Raw genomic sequence first — 18,966 nt, forward strand, 5'->3', positions numbered from 1 at the left:
ATATATAATAAGAGTTATTAAGATTAAAGCTTAATATATAAGAATTAAAGCTAACTTTCTAGAAGCCCTATAGCCTAAAATAATAACTTATATAATATACTTTTATAATTAAATACTTATTACCTCTAAGGGGTAAAAGTTATTATATAAGTTATTTTATTTATGCTTTTATCTTAGTAAGTACTCCCTTCTTACTTAGCCTAACCTCTTATACTTATAATCCTATAGATATAAGGTATATATTATAATAAGTAATATATAACTAAGCTATTAATAAAAAAAGAAGCTTATACTAAGGGCTTAGCTAGGGTTTCTTATTAGTTATATATTAAGTAACTTATATAAGATTTAGAATTTATTAAGAAATAAAGTATTTATAATATAAGATATTATCTTTAATAAGTATTAATACTTTAATAAAAGCTTATTAAAGCTTACTAAAGAAATTTAAGAAATAAACCTATATAATATATAATATATATAATAAGTAAGTATTATAAATAAGTAAGTATTAATATATATAATAAGCTTATATCCCAGACAAGTATATGTCCTAAAAATCCCTTAATCTCTCTCTCTTCTATTTAATTAATTAATTCTTAACTACTAAATATATCTAAATTCAATAGCGAGGGTAATATACTTCTTGCCCTTTAAGCGCTTTAAAATAACCTAAAATTACGCATCTAACGCGCTATATTAATCTATAATATTTGCCCTAAAAAGCTAGGTCGCCGCTAGAAAGGCATATAATCTCGACGCGATTAGATTCCTAAATCACATAAACTATCTAATCTAGAGGAATAGATTATTATTTAGTTTATTCTTAACCTAGATTCGCGAGGATTTCCCCCGCGATTATGTGGTATTAAAGAAATGGCTAACTGATTGCTCGCCGACCGCGACGCGCTACCCGTCGGTAAGCGCTAGGCTTCTAACTTCATTAAGCGGCACCTAGACCTTAAGATACGTTTTTTTTAGAAATATAACTACTAGAGAGCTAAGTGCAAAGATCTAGCTATTATCCGTGATTAGTTTACGCTTATAGCAAACACGATCGCGAAGTATAGCATCTAATTAGAAGATATCTATAACTTTAATAAGACTAGCTTTATGATAGGTATAATTCAAAGCGGAATAATCATCATAGGCATAGATAGGCGTAGAAAGCTAAAATTAGTATAGCCTAGAAACCGGGAATAGATTATAATTATCTAAGCAATCAATATAGAAGGCTAGGCGATCGCGCCGTTTATCATCGGTGCGGGCTAATATTACCTCGCTAACTAGTACCGAGAAAGCAACCTCCCGGGCGATTAGGCTATTGCGACGACCTAAAATAGCTAGATAGATAATAAGACTGGTCTAGAGTGGCTAAAGCACTTTAACCGGTATATAACTAATTAATTAATTAGTTCTTATTATCTCTTAATCCTTAATAACTATAAAAGTTATTATTTTATTAATTTTAAGAGATATTACTAGGATAATAATATTATTATACTCTATATACCGCCTTATTTATCTTATTTACTTTAGCCCCTTGATATTAAGTGCTTTAATATGCTTAAGAGCGCTTATAGTTAAGAAATAAAGCATCTAATTAGATACTCTATAACCTATATTTTAAAGACTAAGTTCTTTCTAGCCTTTTATGCCGCATTTTAGGCTATTATAATAGAAAAAAATATTAAGTTAGCCTTTAGAGGAGCTAGGCTTATTCCTCTTAACCCGGAAAGTATAGTCTCAAAGCTTAATATATAGCTATAGACTCTAATGCCTGCCGAGGAGGTAGCTAAACCCTTAACCCCTTAGGTCTTAAAGACCCCAAAGACTATGCTTAAGGCTTAATCTTAGTTAGAATACCTTAAGATATGAGTTAAAAGGCATAAAAGTAACTCCCTAGAGTTAATTCTAAAAGCTATATAGTCTTCTTCTAAGGGAACAAAGATAATTATATATAAGGTTGCCTTACTCGAGGCTAAGGTTAAAGATCTTAAATAGGTAAATAAGATACTAAGCTAGCACTAGAGGGCAAAAAGGACTAGACTATAGAAAAGAGGGGTAATAATAGTAGAGGAAAGAAGGCAAGTAATTAATTAAATAGATATTAATGCGTAGGTAGTGGCCAAATTATCGCGGAGTAGTAGTTAAGGGAGGTCAACGTAACCAGGGGTTTAGCATTATAGTATCTATAGTAAGCCTAGTTATAATATAAGAACCTATTAGGTAGTAATTAAGATATCTAGGGAAGAATATAATAAATAATTTTAATTAATTAAATAATTTATAGTATTTTTATAGTAATTTCTAATATAAAAAGTAAAGATTTTTAAGATATATACTTATCTAGGATATAAGCTTATTATATATATTATACTTAGATTTTAACTTATAAAATATATTTTAAAAAATTCTTAAAAAACTAATTTAGTTTTAAAATAGCTATAATTTAAATATTTAATTAATAATAATATATATATATAGCAAGCTAGATAGCAAGCAAACTAAATAAAAAATCTCTTAACTTATATTATCTTTATTTAATTAATTAATTCTTAACCACCTAGTATATTATAGTCTAATAAAGAGGCTAGAATCCTTCTTGCACTTTAAGCCTATTAAAATATATTAAAACTAAGTCTTAGAGGTGCTATAAAGCTCTACTAAGTTAAGCATTTAATACTATTTAACTAATATAATAACATCTAAGCCCGAGTTAATACTATTCCTAATTTACGCTAACTATCTAATCTAGAGGAATAAATCCTTATTTACTTTATTCTTAACCTAGATTCGCGAAGATTTCCCCCCTGGCTTTATAATATAAAAGAAATAACTAATTAATTACTTACTAACCGCGACGCGCTACTAGTTAGCGCGCATTAGGCTTTAAACTTTATTAGGCGATACCTAGACCTTAAAATGCGTTTTTTTTAAAAATATAACTACTAGAGAGCTAAGTATAAAGATCTAATTATTATCTATAATTAGTTTATACTTATAGTAAATATAATCGCAAAGTATAATATTTAATTAAATAATTTCTATAATATTAATAAGATTAGCTTTATAATAGGTATAATTTAGAGTAAAATAGTTATTATAGGCATAGATAGGCATAGAAAGCTAAAATTAGTATAGCCCGAAAACTAGGAATAGATTATAGTCATTTAGGCAATCAATGCAGATAGCCAAGCGATCACGCCGTTCATCATCAATGCCGGCCAATATCACCTCGCCAACTAGTACCGGGATAATAACCTCCCGGGCGATTAGGCTATTACAATGACCTAAAATGGCTAGACTAATAACGAGACCGGTCTTAAGTGGCTTAAGCACTTTGACCAGTGCATAGCCAAGCGATTAAATAGTCGCTATTATCTTTTAATTCTTAATAGCTATGAAAGTCACTACTTAATTAAATTTAAGAGATATTATAAAGAGAAAAAGATTATTAGGCTTTATATACTACCTTATTTATCTTATATACTTTAGCCCCTTAATATTAAGTGCTTTAACGTACTTAAGAATACTTATAGCTAAGAAATAAAGCATCTAATTAAATATTTTATAACTTATATTTTAAAGACTAAGTTCTTTCTAGCCTTCTATGTCGTATTTTAGGCTATTATAATAAAAAAGAATATTAAGTTAGCCTTTAGAGGAGCTAGGCTTATTTCTCTTAACCTAGAAAGTATAGTCTTAAAGCTTAATATATAGCTATAGACTCTAACGCCGCCTAAGGAGGTGGCTAAACTATTAACCCCTTAGGTCTTAAAGACCTTAAAGACTATGCTTAAGGCTTAATCTTAGTTAGATTACCTTAAGAGATAAATTATAAGGCATAAAAGTAGCTCCCTAGAGTTAATTTTAAAAGCTATATAGTCTTCTTTTAAGGGAATAAAGATAATTATATATAAGGTCACCTTACTTAAGGCTAGGGTTAAAGAACTTAAATAGGTAAATAAGATACTAAGCTAACGCTAAAGGGCAAAAAGGACTTAATTAGAGAAAAGAGGGGTAATAATAATAGAGGAAGGAAGATAAGTAATTAATTAGATAAATATAAATGCATAAGTAGTAATAAAATTATTAAGAAGTAGTAATTAAGGGAGGTTAGCGCGACCGGGGGTTTAGTATTATAGTATTTATAGTAAGCCTAGTTATAATATAAGAATATATTAGGTAATAATTAAGATATCTAGGGAAAAATATAATAAGTAATTTTAATTAATTAAATAGTTTATTATATTTTTATAATAATTTCTATCTTAAAGGTTAAAAAAAGTATCTAGTTCGCTTACTATCTAGCTTGCTATATATATATATTATAATTAGCTAATATATATATATAGCAAGCTAGATAGTAAGTAAATTAAATAAAAAATCCCTTAACTTATATTATCTTTATTTAATTAATTAATTCTTAACTACCTAGTATATTATAGTTTAATAAAGAGGCTAAAATCCTTTTTATACTTTAAGCCTATTAAAATATATTAAAACTAAGTCTTAGAGGTGCTATAAAGCTCTATTAAGTTAAGTATTTAATATTATTTAACTAATATAATAGTATCTAAGCCTGAGTTAATATTATTTTTAATTTACGCCGACTATTTAATCTAAAGGAATAGATTTTTATTTACTTTATTCTTAACCTAGATTCGCGAGGATTTCCCCCCTGGCTTTATGGTATAAAGGAAATAGCTAATTAATTACTTATTAACCGCGACGCGCTACTAATTAGCGCGTATTAAGCTTTAAACTTTATTAGGTAATACTTAGACCTTAAGATATGTTTTTTTTAGAAGTATAACTACTAGAGAGCTAAGTGCAAAGATCTAGCTATTATCTATAATTAGTTTATATTTATAATAAATATAATTATAAAGTATAATATTTAATTAAATAATTTTTATAATATTAATAAGACTAGCTTTATAATAAGTATAATTTAAAGTAAAATAGTTATTATAGGTATAAATAGGTATAAAAAGCTAAAATTAATATAGCCTAAAAACTAGGAATGGATTATAATTATTTAGGCGATTAATATAAATAGCTAAGCGATTATGCTATTTATTATTAGTACTAGCTAATATTACCTCGCTAACTAGTACTAAGATAATAACCTCCTAGGCGATTAAGCTATTATAATAACTTAAAATAGCTAGACTAATAATAAGACTAGTCTTAAGTAGCTTAAGCACTTTAACTAGTATATAGCTAAGTAATTAAATAATTACTATTATCTTTTAATTCTTAATAATTATAAAAGTTATTACTTAATTAAATTTAAGAGATATTATAAAAAAAAAAATTATTAAGCTTTATATATTACCTTATTTATCTTATATATTTTAGCCCCTTAATATTAAGTACTTTAATATACTTAAAAATACTTATAACTAAGAAATAAAGTATTTAATTAAATATTTTATAACTTATATTTTAAAAACTAAGTTTTTTTTAGCCTTCTATGCCGCATTTTAGGCTATTATAATAAAAAAGAATATTAAATTAGCCTTTAGAGGAGCTAGGCTTATTCCTTTTAACCTAGAAAGTATAATCTTAAAGCTTAATATATAGCTATAGACTCTAACGCCGCCTAAGGAGGTAACTAAACTATTAACCCCTTAGGTCTTAAAGACCCTAAAGACTATGCTTAAGGCTTAATCTTAGTTAGATTACCTCGAGAGATAAGTTATAAGGCATAAAAGTAGCTCCCTAGAGTTAATTTTAAAAGCTATATAGTCTTCTTCTAAGGGAATAAAGATAGTTATATATAAGGTTGCCTTACTTAAGGCTAGGGTTAAAAAACTTAAATAGGTAAATAAGATATTAAGCTAGCGCTAAAGGGCAAAAAGGACTTAATTATAAAAAAGAGAGGTAATAATAGTAAAGGAAAAAAGATAAGTAATTAATTAGATAGATATAGATATATAGGTAGTAGTAGAATTATTAAGAAGTAATAATTAAGGGAGGTTAACGCGACCGGGGGTTTAATATTATAATATTTATAGTAAGCCTAGTTATAATATAAGAATATATTAGGTAGTAATTAAGATATCTAGGGAAGAGTATAATAAGTAATTTTAATTAATTAAATAATTTATTATATTTTTATAATAATTTTTATCTTAAAGGTTAAAAAAAATATCTAGTTTGCTTGCTATCTAGCTCGCTATATATATATATTATTATAAGAAATAAATTTTTTTTTATATTATAATAAGTTAAAGAAATAAAATTATTTTTAAATAAATTTAAATAAATAAAGAGGATATTATTATTTAGCTTATAAGAGGATAATTATATATAGGCTTATATAATTACTAAGTAAATAAGCAAGACCTTAATAGCTTTTAATAACTTAATCTACTAGGCCTAACTAGTATAGTCTTTATAAGTCTAATTTAATATACTAAGAAATAAAAAGAAAAATATAATAACCTAAGAGTATTTTCTATAAGCCTCTTAGATATTAAAAAAGCCCTTATATTAAAAAAGAGATTAAATCTAAGAGAAAAGTTTCTTAAGTATTATTATAAGTTCTTAAGAGTATTTAATTAAAAGCTTATTAATTAATTATTATTATATTAACTTAATATTAATTATAAGATCTTATTAAAATAAGGGCCTAATAAAAAAGAGAAAGAGCCCCCTTAAGGCCCCTTATATAAAATATCTCGCGAGGAATTAATTATTCTTAAAAGAACCCTAATAGAGTTATTTAATAAAAGATTTATATATATTAATAACTCCCTTGCCTTAGCCCTTATCCTCTTTATATAAAAGCTAAGGGGCGGCTTATAGTTTTATATAAACTACTAAGGTCTTAATATAATTATTAAGAAAGACTAATACTTATTATTACTTATTAAAGAGACTTTAAGGTCTTTATTTAAGGTAAAGTAATTAACTAAGCTAGATATAATTACTACCTTTTATAAGGTATAAATATAAAAGGGAGATAAATAAAAAATAATATTTTATACTTAATATAGCTTTTATAAATAGCTAGTTATATTATTTAGCCTTATAAGCGCCTTAGTAACCTTTTAATAATATATTAATTATATATTATAAGATTACTTAGATAAGTTTTACTTAGCTTATATTAATAATATTTTTATTTACTTAGATAGGTCCTTAGCTAATTATAAAAAGAAAGTAAAGCTAGTTCTTTAGAGGTTATAAGAAGTAGGCTTATAAATTAATATTAATAAATATAAATTTAAGACTATAAGTATTAAATACCTTAGATTTATTATTAAAGCTAGGCAAGGAATTTAAGTTAACTTAAAAAAAGTAAAAGTAATTTAATTATAAAAGTAGCTTTATTTAATTAAAAAAATTAAAAGATTTTTAAGCTTTATAAATTATTATTAATAATTTATCCTAAGGTTTTTTTTTATTATAACATACTTAATAAGCATATAGATTAGATAAGTATATAGATTAAAAATCCCTTATCTTATAATATTTCTATTTAATTAATTAATTCTTAACTACCTAATATGCCATAGTTAAATAAAGAGGCTAATATCCTTCTTACGCTCTAGGCCTATTAAAATAACCTAAAATTAAGTCTCTAATGCGCCGCAAAGGTCTATAAAATCTCTTATATTACTCTCTATCGCTAATAATATAACATATCTATGCGTTATAATTAGATCCCTAAATTACGCAAATTATCTAATCTAGAGGAATAGATTATTATCTAATTTATTCTTAACTTAGATTTATAAGGATTTCCCCCGCGACTATATAGTATTAAAGAAATAGCTAATTAATTACTCGCTGACTATAATGCACTACCTATTAGTAAGCGCTAAGCTAGAAACTTTATTAAGTAATACCTAGAGCTTAAAATATATTTTTTTTATAAATATAATTATTAAAGGGCTAAATGCGAAGATTTAATTATTATTCGCAATTAGTTTAGGCTTATTAAGAATATAATCGCGAAATATAATATCTAATTAAAAGATATCTATAACTTTAATAAGACTAGCTTTATAATAGGCCTAATTTAGAGCGAGATAGTTATCATAGGCGCAGAAAGGCGTAGAAGACTGAAATTAGTATAGCCTAGAGACCGGGAATGGGTTATAGTTATTTAGGCGATCAATGCGGAAGGCCGGGCTATCTAGCCGTTCATTATGGTTATAGGCTAATATTACCTCGCTAATTAGTACTAAGAAAGCAACCTCCCGGGCGATTAGGCTATTGCGACGTCTCAAAATAGCTAGACCGATAATGAGATAGGTCTTAAGTGGCTAAAGCACTTTAATCAGCATATAACTAACTAATTAACTAGTCCCTATTATCTTCTAATCCTTAATAGCCATAAAAGTCACTACTTAGCCGACTTTAAGATATATTATAAGGAGAATAATATTATTATGCTCTATATACCGCCTTATTTATCTTATCTACTCTAGCCCCTTAATATTAGTTACTTTAGGCTACTTAAGAAGGCTTATAGTTAAGAAATAAAGCATCTAATTAGATACTTTATAACCTATATTTTAAAGACTAAATTCTTCCTAGCCTTTTACGCCGCATTTTAAGCTATTATAATAAAGAAAAATATTAAGGTAGTCTTTAAAGGGGCTAGGCTTATTTCTTTTAACCTAGAAAGTATAGTCTCGAAGCTTAATATATAGCTATAGACTTTAATGCCTGCCGAGGAGGAGGCTAGCCCCTCTAACCCTTAGGTCTTAAAGACCTTAAAGACTATCCTTAAGGCCTAATCTTAGTCTAAATACCTTAAAAGAAAAATCAAAAGGCATAAAAATAGCTCTCTTAAATTAATTCTAGAAGTATTAAAGTCTCTTTTTAAGGGAATAAAAGCAATTATATATAAGATAGCATTAATAAGGGCTAAGATCTAAGACCTTTAATAGGTAAATAAGGCATTAAGCTAGCGGCAGAGGGCAAAAAGGACCCGCCTATAAAAAAAAGGGAAGATAACTCTAAATAAAGGAAGGTAAGTAATTAATTAGATAGATATTAATATATAGGTAATAGCTAAATCGTCGAGAAGTAGTAATTAAGGAAGGTCAGCGCGACTAAGGGTTTAGCGCTATAGTATATATAGTAAGCCTAGTTATAATATAAGAATATATTAAGTAATAATTAAGATATCTAAGGAAGAATATAATAAGTAGTTTTAATTAATTAAATAATTTATTATATTTTTATTATAATTTATATCTTAGAGGTTAAGATTTTTAATTTATATACTTATTTAATTTATATACTTATTAAGTATATTATTACCTCTTATAGCCTTAATAAAAAAAAAGCTAATATATATAATAAGTAAGCGCTATAGATAAGTAAGCACTGCACTTTTCTCTCTTATACCTAACTTTTTATTTAATTAATTAATTATTAATTATTAAATATATTAGACCTAAATACTAAGGCTAAAACGCTTCTTACCCTTTAAGCCCTTTAAAATAACTTAAAACTAAGCATCTAAAGCGCTATAGGGATATATAAGATTAATAAGCGGCAACTATATCGCCGCTAGTAGGGCATTTAATCCCGACGCGATATTATCTTAAATTTATACTAATTATCTAATCTAAAGGAATAAATCATAGTTTAATTTATTCTTAACCTAGATATATAAGGTTTTCCCCTATGATTATATATTATTAAAGTAATAGCTAATTAACTGCTTACTAACCGCGATGCATTACCTATTAATAAGCGCTAAGCTTCTAACTTTATTAGGCAATAAAAAAAGCTAAAGATGCGTTTTTTTTATAAATATAACTACTAGAGGGCTAAATACAAAGATCTAGAGGAAATCCAAAAGTGGTTTTAACTCGTAGCGAATATAATCGCGAAGTATAGCATCTAATTAGATAATATCTAGAACTTTAATGAGATTAGCTTCCTTATAGGTATAATTATAAGCGGAATGGTTATTACTAGCGCAGAAAGGCATAGTTAACTAAAATCAATATAGCCTAGAAGCCGGGAATGGATTATAGTGATTTAGGCGATTAATGCGGAGGGCCAAGCGATTCAGCCGTTTATCATAGGTGCGGGCCAATATTACCTCGCTAACTAGTATAGAAAAAGCAACCTCCCGGGCGATTAAACTATTATAACCTCCCAAAATAGCTAGACTGATAATAAGACTGGTCTCGAGTGGCTAAAGCACTTTGACTAGTATATAATCAAGCGATTAAATAGTCGCTATTATCTTCTAGTCCTTAATGGCTATGAAAGTCACTACTCCGTCGACTTCGAGAGATATTATAAGGAGAATAAAATTATTATACTTTATATACCGCCTTATTCGTCTTATCTACTTTAGCCTCTTAATATTAGGTACTTTAGCCTGCTTAAAAAGGCTTATAGTTAAGAAATAAAGCATTTAATTAGATACTTTATTACTTATATTTCTAAGATTAAATTCTTCCTAGCCTTCTATGCCGCTTATTAAGCTACTATAATAAAATAAAATATTAGGTCTACTTTTAGAGGGGCTAGACTTATCCCTCTTGACCTAGAAAGTATAGTCTTAAAGCTTAATATATAGCTATAGACTCTAACGCTGGTTAAGGAGGAGGCCAGGCCTTTAACCCCTTAGGCTTTAAAGACCCTAAGGATAGTACTTAAGGCTAAATCTTAGTCTAAATACCTTAAAAGATAAATTAAAAGATATTAAAGTAGCTCTTTAGAGTTAATTCTTAAGGCATTAAAGTATCTTTCTAAGGGAATAAAGGTAATTATATATAAGATAATATTATTAAGGGCTAAGATATAGGATTTTTAATAGGCAAATAAGATATTAAGCTAGCGCTAAAGGGCAAAAAAAACCTAGCTATAAAAGAGAGGGGTAATAATAATAAAGGAAGAAAGATAAGTAATTAATTAGATAGATATTAATGCGTAGGTAGTAGCTAAATTATCGAGAAGTGGTAGTTAAGGAAGGTCGGCGTAACTAGGAGTTTAGTACTATAGAGTATATAGTAAGCCTGGTTATAATACTAAAATATATTAAGTAGTAATTAAGACCTCTAGGGAAAAATATAGTAAGTAGTTTTAATTAATTAATTAATTTATTATGTTTTTATTATAATCTTATTAAAAAGGGTTAAGAAAAGTATAGCGCTTACTTATTTATAGCGCTTACTTATTATATATATTATATTTATTTAATTAAATAATTATTAAATAGTTTTTAAGGAGCTTAAAGCGCTTTTTATTAATATACTTATATTAACCTAATAAGACCCTAATTAAGAAATAATCCTTAAGACTAACTCTTTTAAATATATTACTAAGGGTGCCCTTTTATAAATAAGAAAAAATAAAATCCTTTAATTAATAGCTTTTTTTTTTTAAAAAAAAAAACCTACTTATTAAATATAATTATTTAATTTATAATAAAAAATTACTTATAATTATTTATTATTTAAAATACTAAGATATAAAATTAAAAAATATAGCTTTTTTCTTAATCCTTATAGACTACCTTAATTTTTAATACTTTATAAAGAAGTAATAACTTAGTAAAAAATAAGTCTATTAGGTAAAGATATTATTATAGTTTAACTTTATAATTTAATTCTAACCTAGTAAAGAGGCTATTATCCTAGATGCCTTCTTATAATAAAAGTAAGATATATTAGAGGATTATAAGGATAACTAAATTAGAGGCTAGTATTTATAGCTCTTATAGCTAAGTAAAAAGAAAGATAAGAAGTATTTAATTATAAGAGGAAAAGTAAGTTATATTTTAAAGGGTAATATAGATTAACTTAGAGATTAAGAAATAAACTAAGATAAATAAATTAAAAACCCTTTTACTAATAATTAATTATAATAACTATAAGACTAAGGATTATAATATTATAATTAATACTAGCTAATTTATAAGGCTATATAATAAGGTAAAAGGTAGCTACCTTTATAATAGGGACTCTTTATTATGCTATTTAAATACTTAATTAATAAGGGAGAATAGCTCTATTAATATAAATAAATATAGGTCCCGAGCTATAAGCCGCTTTATATAAGGATTATCTAAGATATATATAATTTAGCGCTTATTAGTTACCTAAAATAAGATATATTAAAGTCCCTTATTAGTAAATAGTTTTATTAGCTAGGACTTAACTTAGATATATAATAATTTATATAGAATTATAATACTTATAGCTAAAGTATTATCTAGAGAGAGAAATGCTATAGCCTCTTAAAGCCGCTTTTAATCCTAGACTAGATTTAATTAGAGATATTTATTAACTTTATTATAGACCTCTTACTTATTTAATTAAATAATTCTATAAACCTTATAATTATTATAAATTATCTCTTAAAGAATATTATCCTTAAACTTATAAAAGAGATTATAATTAATATTATTACTAAGACCTTATTATAATACTTTATTTAATATTATAGTATCCCTAGGGGAATTATAATAGATAGAGGGACTTAATTTATAAGCTAAATATAAAAGAGGCTATATAAGCTACTTTGCATTTAATAAAGGCTATTAATAGCCTAGTACCCTGAGACTAATAGAGCTATAGAGAGGGCTAATTAGGAGGTTAAGAGATATATTTATATCTTTGCTACCTATGCATAGGATAACTAGGACAAACTCCTACCTGCAGCAGTAGTAGCTATTAATAACTATCTAGTAATATCTATAGGACTAAGTCTATTCTTTCTTATATATAGCTATAACCTAAAACCTATTAAGATTAATAAACAGCTCTAACTAAATAAAAAGTTACTAATAGCTCGGGCTAAGTTTATTATTTAAAGATTAAAAAAAGCTATTAAATAGGCATAGGCCGCGATAGCCTTAGCATAAGAGCAATAAAAGAAGAATATAAATACCTAATAGTAACTATCTAATTAATTTAAACTAAGAGATAGGATATAGCTATAACTTTATTATATATATTTAAATTAACCCTCTAGGAAGTTTAATTAGCTCTTAGCTAAATATATTATCCTTAAGACTATTAAATTATATACTTACCGCCTTAATACCCCCCTAGGGATTTATAATATATTCTATATTTCCCTCTTATAGCTAGCTATAAATAACCTATTGCCTTCCTAGCGGTTTAATAACTATTAGCCGCATACTATGCTAATAAATAATAGCAAGGAATATAAAGTTAAGGAGATTTTATAAGTTAAGAAAGTATATAAGTAATAAAAAGCCCTAGTAAAATAAATAGGCTATATAAAGCTAATATAGGAACCACTTAATTAGATAGTTAATATAATAGCCTTAGCACGCTATGAGGCTCAGCATAGTAGGATAAGATCTAAACCTCCCCCTAGAAGAGGAGAGGAGGGGGGTATTATAACGGGCTAAGCCCGTGGGGGTCTTGGCTTGTACTCTCGACTAAGACCTATATAAGCTTAATAGCTAAAAGGGGCTCTTTTTACTTCTCCTTTTTTACTTTCTTTTCCTTTCTCCCTTAGCTTTAAGATACTTATTAAAGTTATTTAGCTAGTTATTAATATACTTAGCTGGACCGTTATACTTAGAAATATAAGTAATAGAGCATCTAATTAGATACTTTATTTCTTAACTATAAGCCTTTTTAAGCAGGCTAAAGTACTTAATATTAAGAGGCTAAAGTAAATAAGATAAGTAAGGCAGCATATAAAGCATAATAATTTTATTCTCCTTGTAATGTTATAGTCCTCTTAGGGGAGTAAGAGGCCTAAGTATTACTGAAAGCGGTGAGATAAGAGCTGTTTCTAGCAGCTAGAAGGTCAAAACAAACATAAGTCGCAATGCAAAGAAGGCATATAAGAGGTAATCTAAAACTAAGTTGATTCTATCTAAAAGCTGCTGGATCTGGCTATTATAGAGCTAGATTCGTTACGTGGGGGACCTATGTGACTGGGGCATGTAATATGTAATATCTCTTAAAGTTAATAAAGTAATAACTTTTATAGCTATTAAGGACTAAAAGATAATAATAACTATTTAATTACTTAATTATATACTAGTTAAAGTGCTTTAGCTACTTAAGACTAGTCTTATTATTAGTCTAGCTATTTTAAGAGGTTATAATAATTTAATCGCCCGGGAGGTTACTTTCTCTATACTAGTTAGCGAGGTAATATTAGCCTGCACCTATGATGAATAGCTAAATCGCTTAGCCCTCCGCATTAATCGCCTAAATCACTATAATCTATTCCTAGCTTCTAGGCTATATTAATTTTAGTTAATTACGCCTTTCTGCGCTAATAATAACTATTCCGCTTATAATTATACCTATAAGGAAGCTAATCTCATTAAAGTTTTAGATATTATCTAATTAAATATTATACTTCGTGATTATATTTACTATAAGCTAAAACCACTTTTAGATTTTCTTTAGATCTTTATAATTAGCCCTCTAGTAGTTATATTTATAAAAAAAACATATCTTTAGCTTTTCTTATCGCCTAATAAAGTTAGAAGCCTAGCGCTTACCGATAAGTAGCGCGTCGCGGTTAGCAAGTAGTTAATTAGCTATTACTTTAATAATACATAGTTATAGGGGAAAACCTCGCGTATCTAGGTCAAGAATAAATTAAACTATGATTTATTCCTCTAGATTAGATAGTCGGCGTGAATTTGGGATAGTATCGCGTTAGGATTAAATGCCCTGCTGGCGGCGACGTAGCCACCGCTTATTAATCTTATATATCCCTGCAGCGCTTTAGATGCTTAGTTTTAGGTTATTTTAAAGGGCTTAAAGGGTAAGAAGCATTCTAGCCTTAGTATTTAGGTCTGATATATTTAGTGGTTAATAATTAATTAATTAAATAAAAAGTTAGGTATAGGAGGGAAAAGTGCGGCGCTCGCTTGTCTACGGCGCTCGCTTATCATGTACGTTATCTCCTTTTTAGAGCTTTAGCTATCTTTAAACCCTCTTTTCTAGAAACTGTCAGCTGGTCGAGAAAAAAACTGTCGGTCTGCTAACGTAAAAAAAATCTCCCATATAAAAACACTGTCGGTAGCTTAACCGACGGTTTTCATAGATGATAGGTGAAACAAGTAAAGGCATTTGTAAAAACCTTTGGCGAGAGGGGAGCGTGGAAAAGTACTACAATAGCGGGCTACGACCAGCTACGGTCATTCTGGTTTTTCGCGGTGCCTCGATCTCATATTTTCGAGCAGATGAAATATAAAAGATAGAGTTTTAATGGCAAGATCTCGGTTGTAGAATTGGGGACAGTCGCCTTCAAGACAGCTGGGGTTCATGTAGCTGCGCTTATATCGAGCGTTATAATTTCCCCCAGCCTTTAATTATTGGTCTGGCAGGGTGAAAGTATGACGGAGTCCAAAATTTGCTACTTCTGATGTACTACTAGACCTTGACATTCAGTGCTTCGTTCTTTAAGTATGCGTATACCTGATCAGTCGCACCGTTTGTAGTGGCAACCTGCGTCGCCTCTGTCGCAGCCGCGATGTGGGGAGTCCCAACAAAGCCTGGGCAAGCCCAAAGACGCCCATAACGGTCCTTTGGCGGTGGCTCTTCCTCGTGGCAGTCAAAGCCCGCGCCCGCGATGACACGCTCCTCCAACGCCCTCGTAAGATCGCCCTCGTCCACGATACCCCCTCTTGCTGTGTTGAGCAGGATAGCTGAGGCTTTCATCAACTTCATACGGTCATAAGAGATGAGGCCCTTAGTGGATGGTGTCAGAGGCACGTGGACGGAGACGATGTCAGACTCCTTCAGCAACTCCTCGAGTCCATGAACACGTCTGTGTGCTATCTTAGCCCAACTAGGGCCAGAATCCTCAGGGAAGTGTGGATCATAGGTGATGATAGGGGTCCGCAGACCACCTTGAAATATGCGGGCCGTCTCTCGTCCAATGTTCCCCATGCCAATAATCCCAAGTGTCTTGCCCATGATGAGCTGACCGGTTATGGTCTCCTTGCGCACCGTCTCACCATACACCTTCTGTCGAATGATGATGTTGGGGACGTCTCGCGAGACGCTCAGTGCGAGGCATAGCGCCATCTCAGCCACGGCTGTAGCATTGACCCCGGGAGTATTGAAGACCTTGACACCATGGGCTTTACATGCCTTCATGTCAATGAGGTCGAGGCCGACGCCCTGCTTTCCAATGACGCGGAGCTGCGGGGCAGCCTGTAGATCCTCTGCTGTAATGGTGTAGTTCTTAACAAGGATAGCGGCGGCGTGTTTGCGCCAGTTTGCGGCTTCAGGGGACGTATGCAGAACGCAGTCGAACAAGGATTGAGCATGCTTGACGGCTTTCGGGTGAAATTCGCTGAGGATGTAGAGCCTGGGAAGACTTAGGATGCCGTTTGTAGCTAGACCCATCTTACGATCCGTTGTCGGCTTCCTTTTGACTTTGTTCTTTTTGGTGGAGAGGTGTTGAGGTGAGGTTGATCCGTTTATGCTTCTGCGTTTATGGCTTTTAGGTTTTTTTGGGTGGACTTTTTCTTTTGCTTTCTCCTCTTCCCCAACCTCATTCACCCATTCTTGGGGCACAAATCTTTGCCACAAATACAGAATTAGATGGGTAAGAGGACAGTCCGGCTAACTACGGCGAATTGTGAGCCACCGAAGCCGATGCATCGGAAACAGTCAAGTAGCCGGAGAGCAGTCCCGGAAACCTCAAATGCTCCGGATCGTGAAGTACCGAAATAGCCGCCCCACTGACATATTGGCACACCAATCAGGACTTGGTGTTTGATCCGATCAAAGCTGGGCGGAATCAGCCTTCGGGTCACTACACTGGGTTATGATTGAGAATAGAAGGCCGGTTGTAGTTTGGAAGAGCCTTGGGAAATAAAAAGGCAACCGATACCAGGTCGTGAGCAGCAATTCACTCATATTACACAGCAAGAACAGGCTTCGCCCACGTTGAATAAACAACCATGGCTCCATCTACAGTCGATCTAGTCACCTCCCAGTCGAACATATCGAATGCCTCCAAGCTCACTGGCGACGAGCGCGCCGCTGCCCTGAAGAAGAATGGCCAGGACCGCCCCTTGAACGAATTCACTTACGGCGGCCATCCCTTGTCTGGGCCACAGACAAGACCCGTCAAACAGATTAGAATCCCCCAATTTGCGTCCCTGGAAGATGAGCGTGAATGGCGCAAGCTCCATCACGCCGCTGCTCTGAGATGGCTGGGCCTCAACGGATACAATAACGAGGGCGCGGGTGGCCACCTCACGGTCCGTGATCCCATTCTTCGTGATCACTTCTGGATCAACCCTCATGGCGTCTCATTCTCGTACATGAAGCCGGATGATCTTTGCCTCATCAATGAAAATGGAGAGGTTGTAGAGCCTGGCAACATGCATGCCGTCAACCCGGCCGGCTTCGCAATTCATGTTGCCGTCCACAAGGCCCGTCCGGATGTTGTTGCCGCCTGCCACTGCCATTCAATTCCAACCAAGGCCTTCTCCGCCCTTGGGTGCAAGCTGGAACCAATTAATCAGGATGCATGTCGCTTCTACAAGGACCATTCCATCTATGAAGGATTCGGCGGCATTGCCTTTGCACAAGAGGAGGGAGAACGAATTGCCAAATCCATTGGCAACAATAAAGCAGTTATTCTTGCAAACCATGGCATCTTGACTGTAGCCAAAACGGTTGATGCTGCGACATTCCTATTTGGCGCAATGGATAGGTGCATCCAGGCTCAGCTGTTGGCTGATGCCGCGGCGGCTGGTCGAGGAACGCCCACCATCAAAGTCGGACACGAGGAGGCTCAGTTCACGCGTCGTCTCTATACAGATGAAATGGAATATATCATGTTCCAGTCTTGGTACGTTTGGATGGGATTACTTACCGCCATGGATGGCAACTGACTTTGTTACTGCAGCTTCGAAGACGTTGTTCGAGCCTCAAATGGGGAGCTTCCCATGTCGACAGACAAAGAACTCCCCAGAACAGGGTAGCTGTAATAGATTCATATGGGATTTTCAATGGATACAGCGCAGGACTGTTGGTATTTCTTAGCTTAGGTCAGCTTTATTTCTCTATAGCACCATGATTGCGTAGGGGGGAAAACATCTGTCAACAACTTTGCCTACATGTCATCACGTTTCCAATTGTGCAATTGCCAACTTCTTGTAAGAACACACCATAAATAACATATGTATTCCTGGATTCAAACCTCAGGCCGATCACGTGCTCGACGGATCATCAGAGACTTCAGTTAAATAGCCGACTTGACAAGTCGCCGTGGAGTCAAGTCGCCGTGGATTTCACCCCGCATTTGGTGCTTTCAGCTCGCCGACTCTACTCTGATGCCATTAAATCAACATGCATGACCGACAAGACCACGTCCCTACCTTGGTCCTTGCCCATTACCACTGAGATTGTGAGCCCCAAACGTCTTACTACAATCCCCATCTGTGCCTGCCAGAGTGTGGCCAACAACTCCTTCAAAATCCATGCTCTAGGCGATCACGGCATCATGAGTCCTCCCACTCCAAAATCTCTTGGGGCACGACAACGCGTTCGACGGGCCTGCGATCTGTGTAAAAGGTAACCACATTTGGACGCCATTGTGCACCCATTTTCTTGATGTGAAGCGCACTGAGAGATGACATATCTGTCTAGAAAGAAGATACGCTGCACGGGGGATCTGCCATGTGAGCTATGCGTACGAGACGGCCTAGACTGTACGTACATGGCACCGTACCGCCGAGGACGGCGGCGGCGAAATGCAGCTTTAAACACTCATACCTCGGCCTCTCTGATGACACATTCTGTATCGTCTGCCAGCGATTGGCTATCAGAGCCTCCAGCCGACGACCAGGACGCTGTCGTCCCGCAACCCCCTCCTGTTGAAACCAACAGCCAAGATCTGGATTCCAGCGCTTATCTAGCCCAGAGGGTAACGTCTCGAACCTCGCCAGCGCCCGGAGAGCGTGACAGACAGGGACATTTCATAGGTACTTCATCAGGCCTCGGC

The 18,966-nt window shown here is 32.2% G+C and overlaps 2 protein-coding genes across 2 annotated transcripts; one reads left to right on the forward strand and one right to left on the reverse strand.

The window, feature by feature from the left end:
• Positions 1-15,371: 15,371 nt before the first annotated feature.
• Positions 15,372-16,352, reverse strand: LRP88_12531 (uncharacterized protein; the record flags this gene model as incomplete). Its single annotated transcript, XM_083248924.1, has 1 exon — positions 15,372-16,352. The coding sequence occupies one exon, from the start codon at positions 16,350-16,352 to the stop codon at positions 15,372-15,374; it is 981 nt and encodes a 326-aa protein (XP_083095379.1).
• Positions 16,353-16,912: 560 nt separating this feature from the next.
• On the forward strand, positions 16,913-17,854 carry LRP88_12532 (uncharacterized protein; the record flags this gene model as incomplete). The annotated part of the gene is made up of 1 exon (XM_083248925.1): positions 16,913-17,854. The coding sequence occupies one exon, from the start codon at positions 16,913-16,915 to the stop codon at positions 17,852-17,854; it is 942 nt and encodes a 313-aa protein (XP_083095380.1).
• Between the last annotated feature and the right edge of the window lie 1,112 nt (positions 17,855-18,966).

This window comes from Fusarium phalaenopsidis, assembly GCF_050370095.1.
Source record: "Fusarium phalaenopsidis strain FUZ10S chromosome Unknown contig_32318, whole genome shotgun sequence".
NCBI lineage: Eukaryota > Fungi > Ascomycota > Sordariomycetes > Hypocreales > Nectriaceae > Fusarium > Fusarium phalaenopsidis.